The sequence below is a fragment of the Nerophis ophidion genome, linkage group LG02 (assembly GCF_033978795.1).
Source record: "Nerophis ophidion isolate RoL-2023_Sa linkage group LG02, RoL_Noph_v1.0, whole genome shotgun sequence".
Classification (NCBI taxonomy): Eukaryota; Metazoa; Chordata; class Actinopteri; order Syngnathiformes; family Syngnathidae; genus Nerophis; species Nerophis ophidion.
The window spans coordinates 49,691,099-49,707,302 of NC_084612.1; the positions used below are offsets into that span (position 1 = coordinate 49,691,099).

A 16,204-nucleotide genomic window follows, 5' to 3' on the forward strand; every position below is an offset into this window, starting at 1 on the left:
AGCTTTGCCTTCCGGCTCAGTTACTTCTTCACCACAACTGATCGGTACAATGTCCGCATTACTGTCGATCTCACGATCCACTCAGCCCCCACTCGTGAACAAGACTCCCAGGTACTTGAACTCCTCCACCTGGGGCAAGGTCTCCTCCCCAACCCGGAGATGGCACTCCACCCTTTTCCGGGCGAGAACCATGGACTCGGACTTGGAGGTGCTAATTCTCATTCCGGTCGCTTCACACTCGGCTGCGAACCGATCCAGTGAGAGCTAAAGATCCCGGCCAGATGAAGCCATCAGGACCACATCATCCGCAAAAAGCAGAGACCTAATCCCGCGGCCATCAAACCGGAACCCCTCAACGCCCTGACTGCGCCTAGAAATTCTGTCCATAAAAGTTATGAACAGAATTGGTGACAAAGAACAGCCTAGGCGGAGTCCAACCCTCACTGGAAATGTGTCCGACTTACTGCCGGCAATGGGGATTAAGCTCTGACACTGATCGTACAGGGAGCGGACCGCCACAATCAGACAGTCCATTACCCCACCCCACAGGACTTCCCGGGGTACACGGTCGAATGCCTTCTCCAAGTCCACACAGCACATGTAGACTGGTTGGGCAAACTCCCATGCACCCTCAAGAATCCTGCCGAGAGTATAGAGCTGGTCCACAGTTCCACGACCAGGATGAAAACCACACTGTTCCTCCTGAAACGGAGGTTTGACTATCCGGCGTAGCCTACTTTCCAGTACACCTGAATAAACCTTACAGGGAAGGCTGAGGAGTGCGATCCCACGATAGTTGGAACACACCCTCCAGTCCCTCTTCTTAAAGAGAGGGACCACCACCCCGGTCTGCCAATCCAGAGGTACCGCCCCCGATGTCCACGCGATTCTGCAGAGTCTTGTCACCCAAGACAGCCCCACAGCATCCAGAGCCTTAAGGAACTCAGGGCGGGTCTCATCTACCCCCTGGGACCTTGCCACCGAGGATTCCCAGAAATAAGAGAGCCCACCACAGATTCCCCAGGCACTGCGTCCTCATAGGAAGACGTGTTGGTGGGATTGAGGTCTTGGAAGTATTCCTTCCACCTATTTACAACATCCGCAGTTGAGGTCAGCAGAACACCATCCGCACCATACACGGTGTTGACACTGCACTGCTTCCCCTTCCTGAGGCGGTGGATGGTGGTCCAGAATCGCTTCCAAGTCACCCAGAAGTCGTTTTCCATGGCTTCCCCGAACTCCTCCCATGTCCGAGTTTTTGCCTCCGCGACCACTGAAGCTGCACACCGCCTGGCCTGTTGGTGCCTGTCCACTGCCTCCGGAGTCCTATGAGCCAGGAGAACCCGATAGGATTCCTTCTTCAGCTTGACGGCATCCCTCACCGCTGGTGTCCACCAACGAGTTCTAGGATTACCGCCCTTACAGGCACCAACTACCTTGGGGCCACAGTTCCAAACAGCCGCCTAGACAACAGAGGTGCGGAAAATGGTCCACTCGGACTCAATGTCCAGCACCTCCCTTGCGACATGTTCGAAGTTCTTCCGGAGGTGGGAATTGATACTTGTTCTGACAGGAGACTCTGCCGGATGTTCCCAGCAAACCCTCACAATGCGTTTGGGCCTGCCAGGTCTGTCCGGCATCCTCCCCCACCATCGCAGCCAACTCACCACCAGGTGGTGATCGGTAGAAAGCTCCGCCCCTCTCTTCACCCGAGTGTCCAAAACATGAGGCCGCAATTCCGATGACACAACCACAAAGTCGATCATGGAACTGCGGCCTACGGTGTCCTGGTGCCAAGTGCACATATGGACACCCTTATGTTTGAACATGGTTATGGACAAACTGTGACGAGCACAAAAGTCTAATAACAAAACACCGGGCGGCCATTCTTCCCAATCATGCCTCTCCAGGTTTCACTGTCGTTGCCAACATGAACGTTGAAGTCCCCCAGTAGGACAAGGGAATCTCCCGGGGGAAACTCTCCATTACTTCCTCGAGTGTACCCAAAAAGGGTGGGTACTCATTTGTTGTTTGGTGGGTAAGCACAAACAACAGTCAGGACCTGTCCCACCACCCTAAGGCGGGGGGAGGCTACCCTTTTGTCCACTGGGTTGAACTCCAACGTACAGGCTTTGAGCCAGGGGGAAACGAGAATTGCCACCCCAGGCCGTTGCCTCTCACTGCCGGCAACGCCAGAGTGGAAGAGAGTCCAGCCCCTCTCGAGAAAAGTGGTTCCAGAGCCCTTGCTGTGCGTCGTAGTGAGTTTGACTTCATCCATCCGGAATCCCTTACTTCGCGCCCTAGTTCAGGTTTTTTCCCCCCCAGTGAGGTGATGTTCCACGTCCCAAGAGCTAGCTTATGTAGCCGAGGATCGGACCGCCAAGTGCCTTGCCTTCGGCTTCCGCCCAGCTCACGTCACACTTAACCTCCATGGCCCCTGCTATGGGTGGTGAGTCCATTGGAGGGGGGACCCACGTTTCCTCTTCGGGCTGCGAACAGGCCCGGCCACCAGGCGCTCGCCATCGTGCCCCACCTCAGGGCCTGGCTCCAGGCGAGGGAAATCTGGGTCCTCGATATGTCTTCTTCATAAAAGGTCTTCGAGCTCCTCTTTGTCTGATCCCTCACCTAGGACCTGTTTGCCTTGGGAGACCCTACCAGGGGGCTTAAAGCCCCCGAACAACATAGCTCCTAGGATCATTGGGACACGCAAACTCGTAAACTCCTCTACCACGTTAAGGTGGCAGCTCAGAGAGGAGACTTCTAAACAACGTTCCAAAAAAGTTCTATTTGTAAATTGAGCCAACGTTAGTATCAACGTTACATCGTATTCAGGTTGTTGGATGGGAAATGACCAACTTTCAAAGGTCAAATCAACGTCACAAAACTATAATTAATTTATAAACCACAGCATTTTCTTCGACTTAATTTTGGCCTGTCCCACTAAACACACGGATACGCTTTTTAATAGATGTATATTACGATGTCTCTGTTGTAGTACATGGGACAATGCACATTCAAGGACATATCAAATGTTATTTTGCCAGATTGTAGCCAAAGGCTAACTTTTCATGCTCATTTGTTTTGCTGTTTTAATATGCCACACGTAGAAGTGAAGTGAATTATATTTATATAGCGCTTTTCTCTTGTGACTCAAAGAACAAACCAATGTGGGTGGCACTGGAAGCAGGCGGGTAAAGTGTCTTGCCCAAGGACACAACAGCAGTGACTCGGTTGGCAGAAGCGGGGATTGAACCTGGAACCCTCAAGTTGCTGGCACAGCCACTCTACCAACAGAGCTATACCGCCCCAGAAAGCCAGTCCGTGAAAATTATGCATTTATTAAACCAGTCCCTGGTTGTAAAGAGGTTGGGGAACACTGTTGCAGAATATTGGTTAGGAAATGACCAAAATTCAATGGTCAAATCAACGTCAGAATTCAGCATTGATTAAACGTCATTAAAAAGCATGTTGTTTCAACGTTGTATTTGTGTTGTAGAATATTGGTTGGAAAAATTACCAAAATTCAATGGTCAAATCAACGCCAGAATCCAGCATTGATTAAATGTCATCAAAAAGCATGTTGTTTCAACGTTGTATCCGTGTTGTAGAACATTGGGTTGGAAATGACCAAAAGTCAATGGTCAGCATTGATTAAACATCATCAAAAAGCATGTTGTTTCAATGTTGTATTCGTGTTGTAGAATATTGGTTAGAAAAAATATCAAAATTCAATGGTCAAATTAACATCAGAATCCAACATTGAAAAAATGTCGTCAAAAAGCACGTTGTTTCAACGTTGTATTTGTGTTGTAGAATATTGTTTAGAAAAATTACCAAAATTCAATGATAAAATTAACGTCAGAACCCAGCATTTAGTAAACGTTGTCAAAAAGCATGGTTTTTCAACATTGTAAATGTGTTGTAGAATATTGGTTTGAAAAATGACCAAAATTCAATGGTCAAATTAACGTCAGAACCCAGCATTGATTAAACATCGTCAAAAAGCATGTTGTTTCAACGTTGTATTGGTGTTGTAGAATATTGGTTGGGAAACGACCAAAAGTCAATGGTCAGCATTGATTAAACATCGTCAAAAAGCATGTTCTTTCAATGTTGTATTTGTGTTGTAGAATATTGCTTGGAAAAATGACCAAAATTCAATGGTCAAGTTAATGTCACAATCCAACATTGAATAAACATTGTCAAAAAGAATGTTGTTTCAACGTTTTATTCGTGTTGTTCAATATTGGTTGAGAAATGACCAAAAGTCAATGTTCAAATCAACGTCAGAACCCAGCATTGATTAAACGTCATCAAAAAGCATGTTGTTTCAACGTTACGTTTGTGTCACAACGTTTTTGTTTGAGTGGCTGAAAGTCAGGACCTAATTCAACAAGTTCTCAATGTTGTTTAAATGTTTTGTGCCTGCTGGGCCACACGGTCCTTAGCTTTCTGCAAATGTGGCCCCCAAAAAAATGTAGTTGAATATCCCTGCTTATGCTACAATTCAAGACGTACACTGACTACTCTGAAGTGTATCCAAGTGTACTTTTTGTAGTCACGACTACACTAAAAGGCCTGCCTGTTTGTGTGAGGAACTGTGGAACTCTCTCGTGTGACTCAGTATTGAAACTTCTGTGTTCCGCACCAGATCTTCTGACGTCTGCTTTTCTTTTTTCCAACTGCCGTCTGTTTTCTCTGTTTGCTTCACCCTCCTTCACCTCCTCTTACTCCTCTTCCTCCTCCTCCTCCTCCTCCTCCTCCTCCTCCTCCTCCTCCTTGTCCTGGCTTGCGTGACTCAGTCATTGCTTGTCCCGGGGAAAAGTCCCAGTAGATATGGACGGCGAGGCAGTGCCATAGGGATAGGAACCATAGAAGAGGTTCATGTTTCTTTCTCCCTTCACTGTCTTTGTGTGTTGCAGACCATTTCTTCTTTGACAGGTTACGCATTCCGAAATGAATCATTGCGGATCCTAGACTTAAAGTGCATTTTGAGATTTGAATAGTCTGACTAATATGGTTCCAATACGCAACATGGAATGTAGAATGTATATCCTGTGCACCATGAAAGTTGTGTAACATTAGCTTTTTGTAAGGTGTGCACCTGTGCAATTGCGCACTGTTGACGCGTCCTCCGCGCACAAAATCCAATGAAAAAATAAAAAATGTCAATGTAAGTGACGACACACGGCCACAACAGAGAAAACTGTTTTGGTCATCACTGCTCAATTATCGTAACGTTTGTCGACATGCTTAAGGAGGACATAAACACATGACCATTGGTAACAAACTTCTATCCAACAAAACTTACCATTTTCTGCAGCACAAACCAGACCAAAACCGACTTTGTCATCCGTCATATCAACAGCACCCGGTCGTTATAATACACTATGATTTACCAATCAAATGTGTGCTAATTCTACAGTCATTTATTGAGAATCTTAATTTATAAATATTATTCATGAAATACTGTTATTATATTAAAGCAATACTAATACAAATATATATTATACATGCTACAGGAATGTAAACATGATCCCTATAGAATACAATAGAATAGACTCCCATTCTTACATCTCATTGTGCAACATGTGGATGTTTTAATTAGCTTTTGGTCAGGGCCAACATTCCCTCTAAGGTGCGCATCTTTGCAACTGCGCACTACTCACACATCCTCTGCGTACGGCAAATCTATCCACGCACAAAATCTAATTAAAAAATGATCTACTTTCGATGTAAGTGGCGACATGCGGCCTCCACGGAGAAAACTGTTTTTATCATCACTGTTCAATTAGCGTAACACCTGTCGAGATTCTTTAAGGAGGACATAAACACGTAACCAAAACATTGGTAAAAAAATTGCTATCTAGCAAATTTGGTAATTTTCTGCCGTACAAACCAGACCGAAACCAACTTTGTCATCTGTCATATCAACAGCACCCAGTCGTTACACTATAATTTACCAATAAAATGTGTGTTTATTCTACTGTCATCCATCCATCCATCCATCTTCTTCCGCTTATCCGAGGTCGGGTTGCGGGGGCAGCAGCCTAAGCAGGGAAGCCCAGACTTTTGTCTCCCTAACCACTTCGTCCACCTCTTCCCGGGGGATCCCAAGGCATTCCCAGGCCAGCCGGGAGACATAGTCTTCACAACGTGACCTGGGTCTCCCCCGTGGCCTCCTACCGGTTGGACGTGCCCTAAACACCTCCCTAGGGAGGCGTTCGGGTGGCATCCTGACCAGATGCATGAACAAACTCATCTGGCTTCTCTCGATGTGGAGGAGCAGCGGCTTTACTTTGAGCTCCTCACGAATGGCAGAGCTTCTCACCCTATCTCTAAGGGAGAGCCCCGCCACCCGGCGGAGGAAGTTCATTTCGGCCACTTGTACCCGTGATCTTGTCCTTTCCATCATGACCCAAAGCTCATGACCATAGGTGAGGATGGGAATGTAGATCGACCAGTAAATTGAGAGTTTTGCCTTCCGGCTCAGCTCCTTCTTTACCACAACGGATCGATACAGCATCCGCATTACTGCGTCCACATCGATCTGCCTGTCGATCTGCCTGTCGATCTCACGATCCACTCTTACTTCACTCGTGAAAAAGACTCCGAGGTACTTGAACTCCTCCACTTGGGGCAGGGTCTCCTCCCCAACCCGGAAATGGCACTCCACCCTTTTCCGGGCGAAAACCATGGACTCGGATTTGGAGGTGCTTCACACTTGGCTCCGAATCGATCTAGTGAGAGCTGAAGATCTTGGCCAGATGAAGTCATCAGGACCACATCATCTGCAAAACGCAGAGACCAAATCCCGCTGTCACCAAACCGGAAGCCCTCAACGCCTTGGCTGCGCCTAGAAATTCTGTCTATAAAAGTTATGAACAGAATTTGTGACAAAGTGTAGCCTTGGCGGAGTCCAACCCTCACTAGAAACGTGCCCGACTTACTGCCGGCAATGCGGACCAAGCTCTGACACTGATCGTACAGGGAGCGGACCGCCACAATCAGACAGTCCATTACCCCACCCCACAGGACTTCCCGGGGTACACGGTCGAATGACTTCTCCAAGTCCACAGAGCACATGTAGACTGGTTGGGCAAACTCCCATGCACCCACAAGAACCCTGCTGCGAGTATAGAGCTGGTCCACAGTTCCACGACCAGGACGAAAACCACACTGTTCCTCCTGAATCCGAGGTTCGACTCTCCCGCGTAGCCTCCTTGTACACATGAACAAACCTTGCCGGGAAGGCTGAGGAGTGGGATCCCACGATAGTTGGAACACACCCTCCGGTCCCCCTTTTTAAAGAGAGGGACCACCACCCCGGTCTGCCAATCCAGAGGTATCATCCCCGATGTCCACGCGATGCTGCAGAGTCTTGTCAACCAAGACAGCCCCACAGCACCCAGAGCCTTAAGGAACTCATCCACCCCCGGGGCCTTTCCACCAAGGAGCTTTTTAACTTCCTAAGCAACCTCAGCCCCAGAAATAGAAGAGCCCACCACAGATTCCCCAGGCACTGCTTCCTCATAGGAAGACGTGTTGGTGGGATTAAAGAGGTCTTTGAAGTATTCCTTCCACCGATCCACAACATCTGCAGTCGAGGTCAGCAGAACACCATCCGCACCATACACGGTGTTGACAGTGCACAGCTTCCCCTTCAGAAACGCTTTGAAGCCGTCCGGAAGTCGTTTTCCATGGCTTCCCCGAACTCCTTCAATGTCCGAGTTTTAGCCTCCACAACCACTGAAGCTGCACACCGCTTGGCCTGTCGGTACCTGTAACCTCCCTCCGGAGTCCTATGAGCCAAAAGAACCCGATATGGCTCCTTGTTCAGCTTGACGGCATCCCTCACCGCTGGTGTCCGCCAACGGGTTTTGGGATTACCGCCACGACAGGCACCAACTACCTTGCGGCCACAGCTCCAATCAGCCGCCTCTACAATAGAGGTACGGAACATGGTCCACTCGGACTCAACGTCCAGCACCTCCCTCGTGACATGTTCAAAGTTCTTCCGGAGGTGGGAAATGAAACTCTCTCTGACAGGAGACTGCCAGACGTTCCCAGCAGACCCTCACAATGCGTTTGGGCCTCCCAGGTCTGTTCGGCATCCTCCCCCACCATTGCAGCCAACTCACCACCAGGTGGTGATCGGTACAAAAGCTCCGCCCCTCTCTTCACCAGAGCGTCTGAAACATGAGGCCGCAAATCCGATGACACAACTACAAAGTCGATCATGGAACTGCGGTTGAGGGTGTCCTGGTGCCAAATGCACATATGGACACCCTTATGTTTGAACATGGTGATTGTTATGGACAAACTGTGACGTGCACAAAAGTCCAATAACAAAACACCACTGAGATTCAGATCCGGGCAGCCATTTTTCCCAATCAAGTCACTCCATGAGCGTTGAAGTTCCCCAGTAGGACAAGGGAATCTCCCGGGCGAGCACTTTCCAATACTTCCTCGAGTGTATCCAAAAAGGGTGGATACTTTGAACTGCTGTTTGATGCGTAAGCACAAACAACAGTCACGACCCGTCCCGTGGCTACCCTCTCATCCACTGGATTGTACTCCAACGTGCAGGCTTTGAGCCGGGGGGCAACAATAATTGCTACCCCAGCTCGTCGCCTCTCACTGCGTGCAACGCCAGTGTGGAAGAGAGTCCAGCCCCTCTCGAGAGAACTGGTTCCAGAGCCCTTACTGTGCGTCGAGGTCAGTCCGACTATATCCAGCCGTAACTTCTCTACATCACACACTAGATTAGGCTTTCTATGGTGCACATCTCTGCAACTGTGCACTGCTCACACATCCTCTGCGTACGGGAAATGTATCCACGCATAAAATCAAATTAAAAAATAAGCTATTTTCAATGTAAGTGACGACATGCGGCCCCAACAGAGTAAACTGTTTTTTTCATCACTGTTCAATTATCGTAACGTCTGCAGAGATGCTTTAAGGACGACATAAACACACGAGCACAGTAAAAGAATTGCTATCGAGCAAAACTAGTAATTTTCCGCCGTACAACCCAGACCGAAGCCAACTTTGTTATCCGTCATATCAACAGCACCTGGTCGTTACACTATAATTTACCAATACAATGTATGCTTAATCTACTGTCATTTATAAATATTAATCATGAAATGTTATTATATTAAAGAAATACTAATTAAAATATATATTTTACAAATGATCCCATGCTTACTGTTGTGATCCGGCTTCCGGATCACACATCTCTAGCATGTTTGTCTTTTTGTATTGTCCTACTATGTTTTGATCATGTTTTGGACTCTACCGATCCCGTTTGTTAGCGCACTTCCTTGTTTTGTATTGTCACCATGGCAACCTAAGTATGCCTCCTGCACGGACTCATTACGCACACCTGTTTTGAATTATTTGTGTTGTATTTAAGACCACCTGCTACCTTAGTTCCTCCTGGCTGTTTTGTTTGCTACTTGCAACACGCACGTTGGTTCTTATTTTCGTAATCACTATTGCTAAGTCTCGCCTTAGCTTTGCGTGCGCTCTGCACCTCTATTCCTGTACTCTGCTCTCGTTGCTAATTATTAGCATAGCTCTCCGTGCATTCGGCACACCTTTTCTTTGCATTTTGTACCAGTATTATTTTTGTTTTTGTATTAAATCTAATCTTACCTGCAACTCCTGCCTGTCCTGGTCCTCTTGCATCCCTGGGGTAGCAACACGCATCCATTATGCCTCGCCATCGTGTCAGAAAACAGCCAGCACAACGCCGCCTCGCAGTGGACCACCAAAAGTCTTCCCTTCGCCAAGCCGCGAAGACTTTTTCCCCGGACAGCAGCGCGCAGACAACAGCCCAGTACTCTTCCCTGAGGTTTGGAAGTTTTGTTTTTTCTCCATATTCCAACCACTCTTCCGACTGGGCTGTAAGGCCAGGGCATACCTCCGGCCCACCGGTCCATCACGGTGACGTCATTTCGTCAACGCCCCCTGGTGACTCAATACCACCCCCTGTCGATGATATTTTTTCTGAGGATTTTTATATTGTTGAGTCTTATTCTCAACCTGTTTCAAATATTGACTATGATTTTTTGGACTCTATAGACACAACTAAGTTCTATACAGATGTTATTTCTAGATGCAAACTAAGGCAACATGAGCTACCTACTTTTCTTCCTCCACCTGTGTTTCCCCCGGTCAAGCCACTAAGGCCACCTAGACCTCCTCCACCGACTTTTCGACTCGCTAGTCCACTACCTCCAGTGCGCCCTCCACCACCGGTGTTCAAGCCTAGTCCCAGTCCTGGTCCGACTTCTGGCCAACATTGTAGATCAACTCGTAGACTGAGTCGTAGTCCGAGTCCTAGCCCAAGTCCTTGTTCAAGTCATTCTCTTAATGGTAGTCCAAGTCCCGGTCCCAGTTACGTACCTTCGTGTAGTCTTGATCGTAGTCCGTGTCCTAATTCCCCTCGTGGTCTTAGTCCTCACAGTAACCCTAGTCCTTGCCCAAATTCTTGTCCGAGCCCCAGTGTCACTGTAAGTCCTAGTCTTTGTCCAAGTCCTTGCCCGAGCACCAGTATGATTGTAAGTCCCAGTCCTTGCCCTAGGTTGACCTCAAGTCCTAGTTCCTGCCCAAGCCCTGGTTCGACTGTAAGTCCTGGTCCTTGCCCAAGTCCTTATAAAAGCACTAGTTTGATTGTAAGTACTGGTCCTCACACAAGTCCTTGCCCAAGTCCTAGTGTTAGTCTAAATCCTCATAGTAGTCCTAGTCCTCCTCTCTGCCAGTCTCTTAGTGCTCCTCGGCTGACGCCGACACCTGCTCCTCGGCTGACACCTGCTCCTCGGCTGAAGCCGACACCTGCTCCTCGGCTGAAGCCGACACCTGCTCCTCGGCTGAAGCCGACACCTGCTCCTCGGCTGAAGCCGACACCTGCTCCTCGGCTGAAGCCGACACCTGCTCCCAGTCTGGTTCTCACACCAGCTCCCAGTCTGGTTCTCACACCAGCTCCCAGTCTGGTTCTCACACCAGCTCCCAGTCTGGTTCTCACACCAGCTCCCAGTCTGGTTCTCACACCAGCTCCCAGTCTGGTTCTCACACCAGCTCCCAGTCTGGTTCTCACACCAGCTCCCAGTCTGGTTCTCACACCAGCTCCCAGTCTGGTTCTCACACCAGCTCCCAGTCTGGTTCTCACACCAGCGCCGACGACGGGGCTGGAGCCCACACCAGCGCCGACGACGGGGCTGGAGCCCACACCAGCGTCGACGACGGGGCTGGAGCCCACACCAGCGTCGACGACGGGGCTGGAGCCCACACCAGCGTCGACGACGGGGCTGGAGCCCACACCAGCGTCGACGACGGGGCTGGAGCCCACACCAGCACCACCGACGACTCCTGCGGCTCCCAGGCCGCCTCCGACGACTCCTGCGGCTCCCAGGCCGCCTCCGACGACTCCTGCGGCTCCCAGGCCGCCTCCGACGACTCCTGCGGCTCCCAGGCCGCCTCCGACGACTCCTGCGGCTCCCAGGCCGCCTCCGACGACTCCTGCGGCTCCCAGGCCGCCTCCGACGACTCCTGCGGCTGCAGCACCCGCATCATCCTCGCCAGCTGCACTCGGGCCTGCTTTGGCTGCAGTCCCCGCACCCTCGTCTGCTGCTTCCAAGCCTGCTGGGATTTCGGTGCTGAGGCGTCGTCCACCACGTCGACCACGGGCGTGGCCTCTGCGAGGTCATCCTCCTCGCCAGATACTCCCTCCTCCATGTCGGCCACGGATGTGGCCGTGCCCGGGTCGTCCGCCTCGCCGGGCACCTCATCCTGCGAGGCGGCCACTAATGTGGCCTTTTCGAGGTCGCCCGCCAAAACTTTTTCGGCAGCAGCGTTCCACCCGCCGCCGCCACATGATGTGTCCTCGGTGGATTCGGGGACATGCGATCTGGCGACCCTCCACCGTGGACTCCTTCCGCCCTCCCTTCGTTTGTGAACTTTCTGGTTTTGGGAGGGGGTTCTCTTTATTGCAGTTTTTTGGGGGCATCTGGGATCTGCCCCTTAAGGGGGGGGTAATGTTGTGATCCGGCTTCCGGATCACACATCTCTAGCATGTTTGTCTTTTTTGTATTGTCCTACTATGTTTTGATCATGTTTTGGACTCTACCGATCCCGTTTGTTAGCGCACTTCCTTGTTTTGTATTGTCACCATGGCAACCTAAGTATGCCTCCTGCACGGACTCATTACGCACACCTGTTTTGAATTATTTGTGTTGTATTTAAGACCACCTGCTACCTTAGTTCCTCCTGGCTGTTTTGTTTGCTACTTGCAACACGCACGTTGGTTCTTATTTTCGTAATCACTATTGCTAAGTCTCGCCTTAGCTTTGCGTGCGCTCTGCACCTCTATTCCTGTACTCTGCTCTCGTTGCTAATTATTAGCATAGCTCTCCGTGCATTCGGCACACCTTTTCTTTGCATTTTGTACCAGTATTATTTTTGTTTTTGTATTAAATCTAATCTTACCTGCAACTCCTGCCTGTCCTGGTCCTCTTGCATCCCTGGGGTAGCAACACGCATCCATTATGCCTCGCCATCGTGTCACTTACAGCTCATTGTGCAACATGTGACTGTTATAATGGGAACTAAATGTGATCTCTGAGAGGGGTACAAATTATTTTCAAAGCAGGACCCCCACCCAGACATACAATACTAGTCCACCGCTCATGAAAAATAATATTTGTTGTTATTGTCATTGTAAGTGGGCCGAATCAACTTATATTAGAAAATAATCTCATGGAAATGACTGCTGTCATTTGATTATATAATTAAAACATTAGAGGGAACATTTGTCAGGGGTGTCCAAAGTGCGGCTGCTTGGGTTTTTTTGACCCTTGGAATCTTGTGAAAATTGTAAATGGGTTATACTTGTCCTTGCTTTTCTACCTTTTTTTTAAGGAACTCTAAGCGCTTTGACCCTATTTCCTAATTCACACATTCACACATTCACACAAATCAAATTAGTTCATGGTCAAATAGCCATTAGGGGTGTAACGATTGATTTATAAAATAGGGAGGGGGATTCATATGGCTCCATTCCTGAGAGGAAGTGTGGGGTTAATAATTTTGCGATGCAGTCTGCTAAAAATGATGGAAAGCGCCACTCCAACATAGCAGTTGGAATTGCCACATAACACATTTTAAGATATTTAACTCTCTACTGCCGTCTGGCGGCTAAAGTGGTAAGTGCATCCCCCAATTTGTCACGTTTCATGTGTCAGGTAAATGGGGCCACATGAATCCCTTTCCTACTGTATCCGTCTGTGCTCTGCTATTCAGAAGACATATATCAAGCTTGCGTGGTTCTAATAGGTCATTCATTTATACTAAAAAAGAAACCATAGGCCTTAAGAACGGTGGATTGTTCCGTTGTTTGCCCGTTTAAATGAATAAACGTTATGCGGGTCTGTCGTCATCACCAAAACACTTTTGAGTAGTGTGACGGTTTGAATATTTGTCGACTAGTTGAGTCTGAGTGTTGGCTTCAAAAGAGAACAAGTTCCTTCGTTTTTTTGTCTTTGAAAAGAGCACCTTTAACGCTCTACACCTCGGATGCTAGTGGTAGCATTTAAAACACTGTTTAAGGAAATTACAATTTTACAGTAATGTTGTATTTGTATTATATTTATGTCTAAAAACAACAGTAAAAGTTGCAGTTAATACAATGTCAATCAATCAACTTTTATTTATATAGCCGTAATTCACAAGTGTCTCAAAGGGCTACACAAGCCACAACGACATCCTCGGTTCAGATCCCACATAAGGGCAAGGAAAAACTCACAACCCAGTGAGTAGTGGGGACGGCGTGGCGAAGTTGGTAGAGTGGCTCTGCCAGTAATTTGAGGGTTACTGGTTCAATCCCCACCTTCTACCATCCTAGTCACATCCGTTGTGTCCTTGGAAAAGACACTTCACCCTTGCTCCTGATGGGTCCTGGTGAGCACCTTGCATGGCAGCTCCCGCCATCAGTGTGTGAATGTGTGTGTGAATGGGCGAATGTGGAAATACTGTAAAATCGCTTTGGGCTCCTTAAAAAGAGGTAGAAAAGCGCTATACAAGTACAACCCATTTACCATTTACCATTAATAGTGTGAGTCCAGTCCATAATGGGTCTAACATAAAAGTGAGAGTCCAGTCCATAGTGGATCTAACATAATAGTGTTAGAGTCCAGTCCATAGTGGATCCAACATAATAGTGTTAGAGTCCAGTCCATAGTGTATTTAACATAATAGTGAGAGTCCAGTCCATAGTGGATCTAACATAATGATGTGAGAGTCCAGTCCATAGTGGATCTAACGTAATAGTGACAGTCCAGTCCATAGTGGATCTAACATAATGGTGAGAGTCCAGTCCATAGTGTATCTAACATAATAGTGAGAGTCCAGTCCATAGTGGATCTAACATAATAGTGTGAGAGTCCAGTCCATAGTGGATCCAACATAATAGAGAGAGTCCAGTCCATAGTGGATTCAACATAATAGTGTGAGAGTCCAGTCCATAGTGGATCTAACATAATAATGTGAGAGTCCAGTCCATATTGGATCTAACATAATATTGAGAGTCCAGTCCATAGTGGATCCAACATAATAGTGAGAGTCAAGTCCATAGTGGATATAAAAAAAATATTGTGGGAGTCCAGTCCATGGTGGATCTAACATAATAGTGAGAGTCCAGTCCATAGTAGATCTAACAAAATAGTGTGAGAGTCCAGTCCACAGTGGATCTAACATAATAACGTAAGAGTCCAGTCCATAGTGGATCTAACATAATAGTGAGAGTCCAGTCCATAGTGGATCTAACATGATAGTGAGAGTCCAGTCCATAGTGGATCTAAAATAATAGAGAGAGTCCAGTCCATAGTGGATTCAACATAATAGTGTGAGAGTCCAGTCCATAGTGGATCTAACATAATATTGAGAGTCCAGTCCATAGTAGATCCAACATAATAGTGAGAGTCCAGTCCATAGTGGATTTAACATAATAGTGAGAGTCCAGTCCATAGTGGATCTAACATAATAGTGTGAGAGTCAAGTCCATAGTGGATCCAACATAATAGTGTGAGAGTCCAGTCCATAGTGGATCAAACATAATAGTGTGAGAGTCCAGTCCATAGTGGATCTAACATAATATTGAGAGTCCAGTCCATAGTGGCTCCAACATAAGAGTGAGAGTCCAGTCCATAGTGGATATAACAAAATATTGTGAGAGTCCAGTCCATAGTGGATATAACATAATAGTGAGAGTCCAGTCCATAGTAGATCTAAAAAAATAGTGTGAGAGTCCAGTCCACAGTGGATCTAACATAATAATGTGAGAGTCCAGTCCACAGTGGATCTAACATAATAACGTAAGAGTCCAGTCCATAGTGGATCTAACATAATAGTGAGAGTCCAGTCCATAGTGGATCTAACATATTAGTGTGAGAGTCCAGTCCATAGTGGATCCAACATAATAGTGAGAGTCCAGTCCACAGTGAATCTAACATAATAGTGAGAGTCCAGTAATTAGTGGGGCCAGCAGGAGACGGGTCAGCAGCGCAGAGACGTCCACCACCTATGCACAGGCGAGTGGTCCACCCCGGGTCCCGACTCTGGATACCTAACACTTCATCCGTGGCCTGTGCCACGAGAGATAGGAGGGCAGGTCAGAAAAGAAAAGAAACGGCAGATCTACTGGTCTAAGAATGGGGTCTATTTAAAGGCTAGAGTATACAAATTAGTTTTAAGATGGGACTTAAATGTTTCTACTGCGGTAGCATCTCGAACTGTTACCGGGAGGGCATTCCAGAGTACTGGAGCCCCAATAGAAAATGCTCTATAGCCCGCAAACTTTTTTTGGGGCTCTGGGAATCACTAATTGCCGGAGTTCTTTGAACGCAGATTTCTTGCCGGGACATATGGTACAATACAATCAGCAATATAGGATGGAGCTAGACCGTGTAGTATTCAATACGTAAGTAGTAAAACCTTAAAGTCATATCTTAAGTGCACGGGGAGTCAGTGCAGGTGAGCCAGTATAGGTATATACAGTATAGGTATATATATATATATATATATATATATATATATATATATATATATATATATATATATATATATATATATATATACAGTGGGGCAAAAAAGTATTAAGTCAACTACCAATTGTGCAAGTTCTCCCAATTAAAATGATGACAGA

At 47.5% G+C, this 16,204-nt stretch overlaps 1 protein-coding gene across 7 annotated transcripts in view; it reads left to right on the top strand.

Moving 5' to 3' along the window:
• LOC133541975 (rap1 GTPase-activating protein 1-like) overlaps positions 1 to 16,204 on the top strand; it is a 397,810-nt gene that overhangs the window by 336,129 nt on the left and 45,477 nt on the right. For 4 of the 7 annotated variants that reach the window (XM_061885745.1, XM_061885754.1, XM_061885738.1 and 1 more), the window contains one exon: positions 4,803 to 4,880. The exons of 2 other annotated variants lie outside the window; for them this stretch is intronic. In XM_061885745.1, coding sequence (XP_061741729.1) covers positions 4,803 to 4,880 — 78 coding nt within the window. Of the gene's footprint in view, positions 1 to 3,156; positions 4,213 to 4,802; positions 4,881 to 16,204 lie in introns of those variants that run through there. One more of the 7 variants, XM_061885771.1, reaches the window with a different exon arrangement.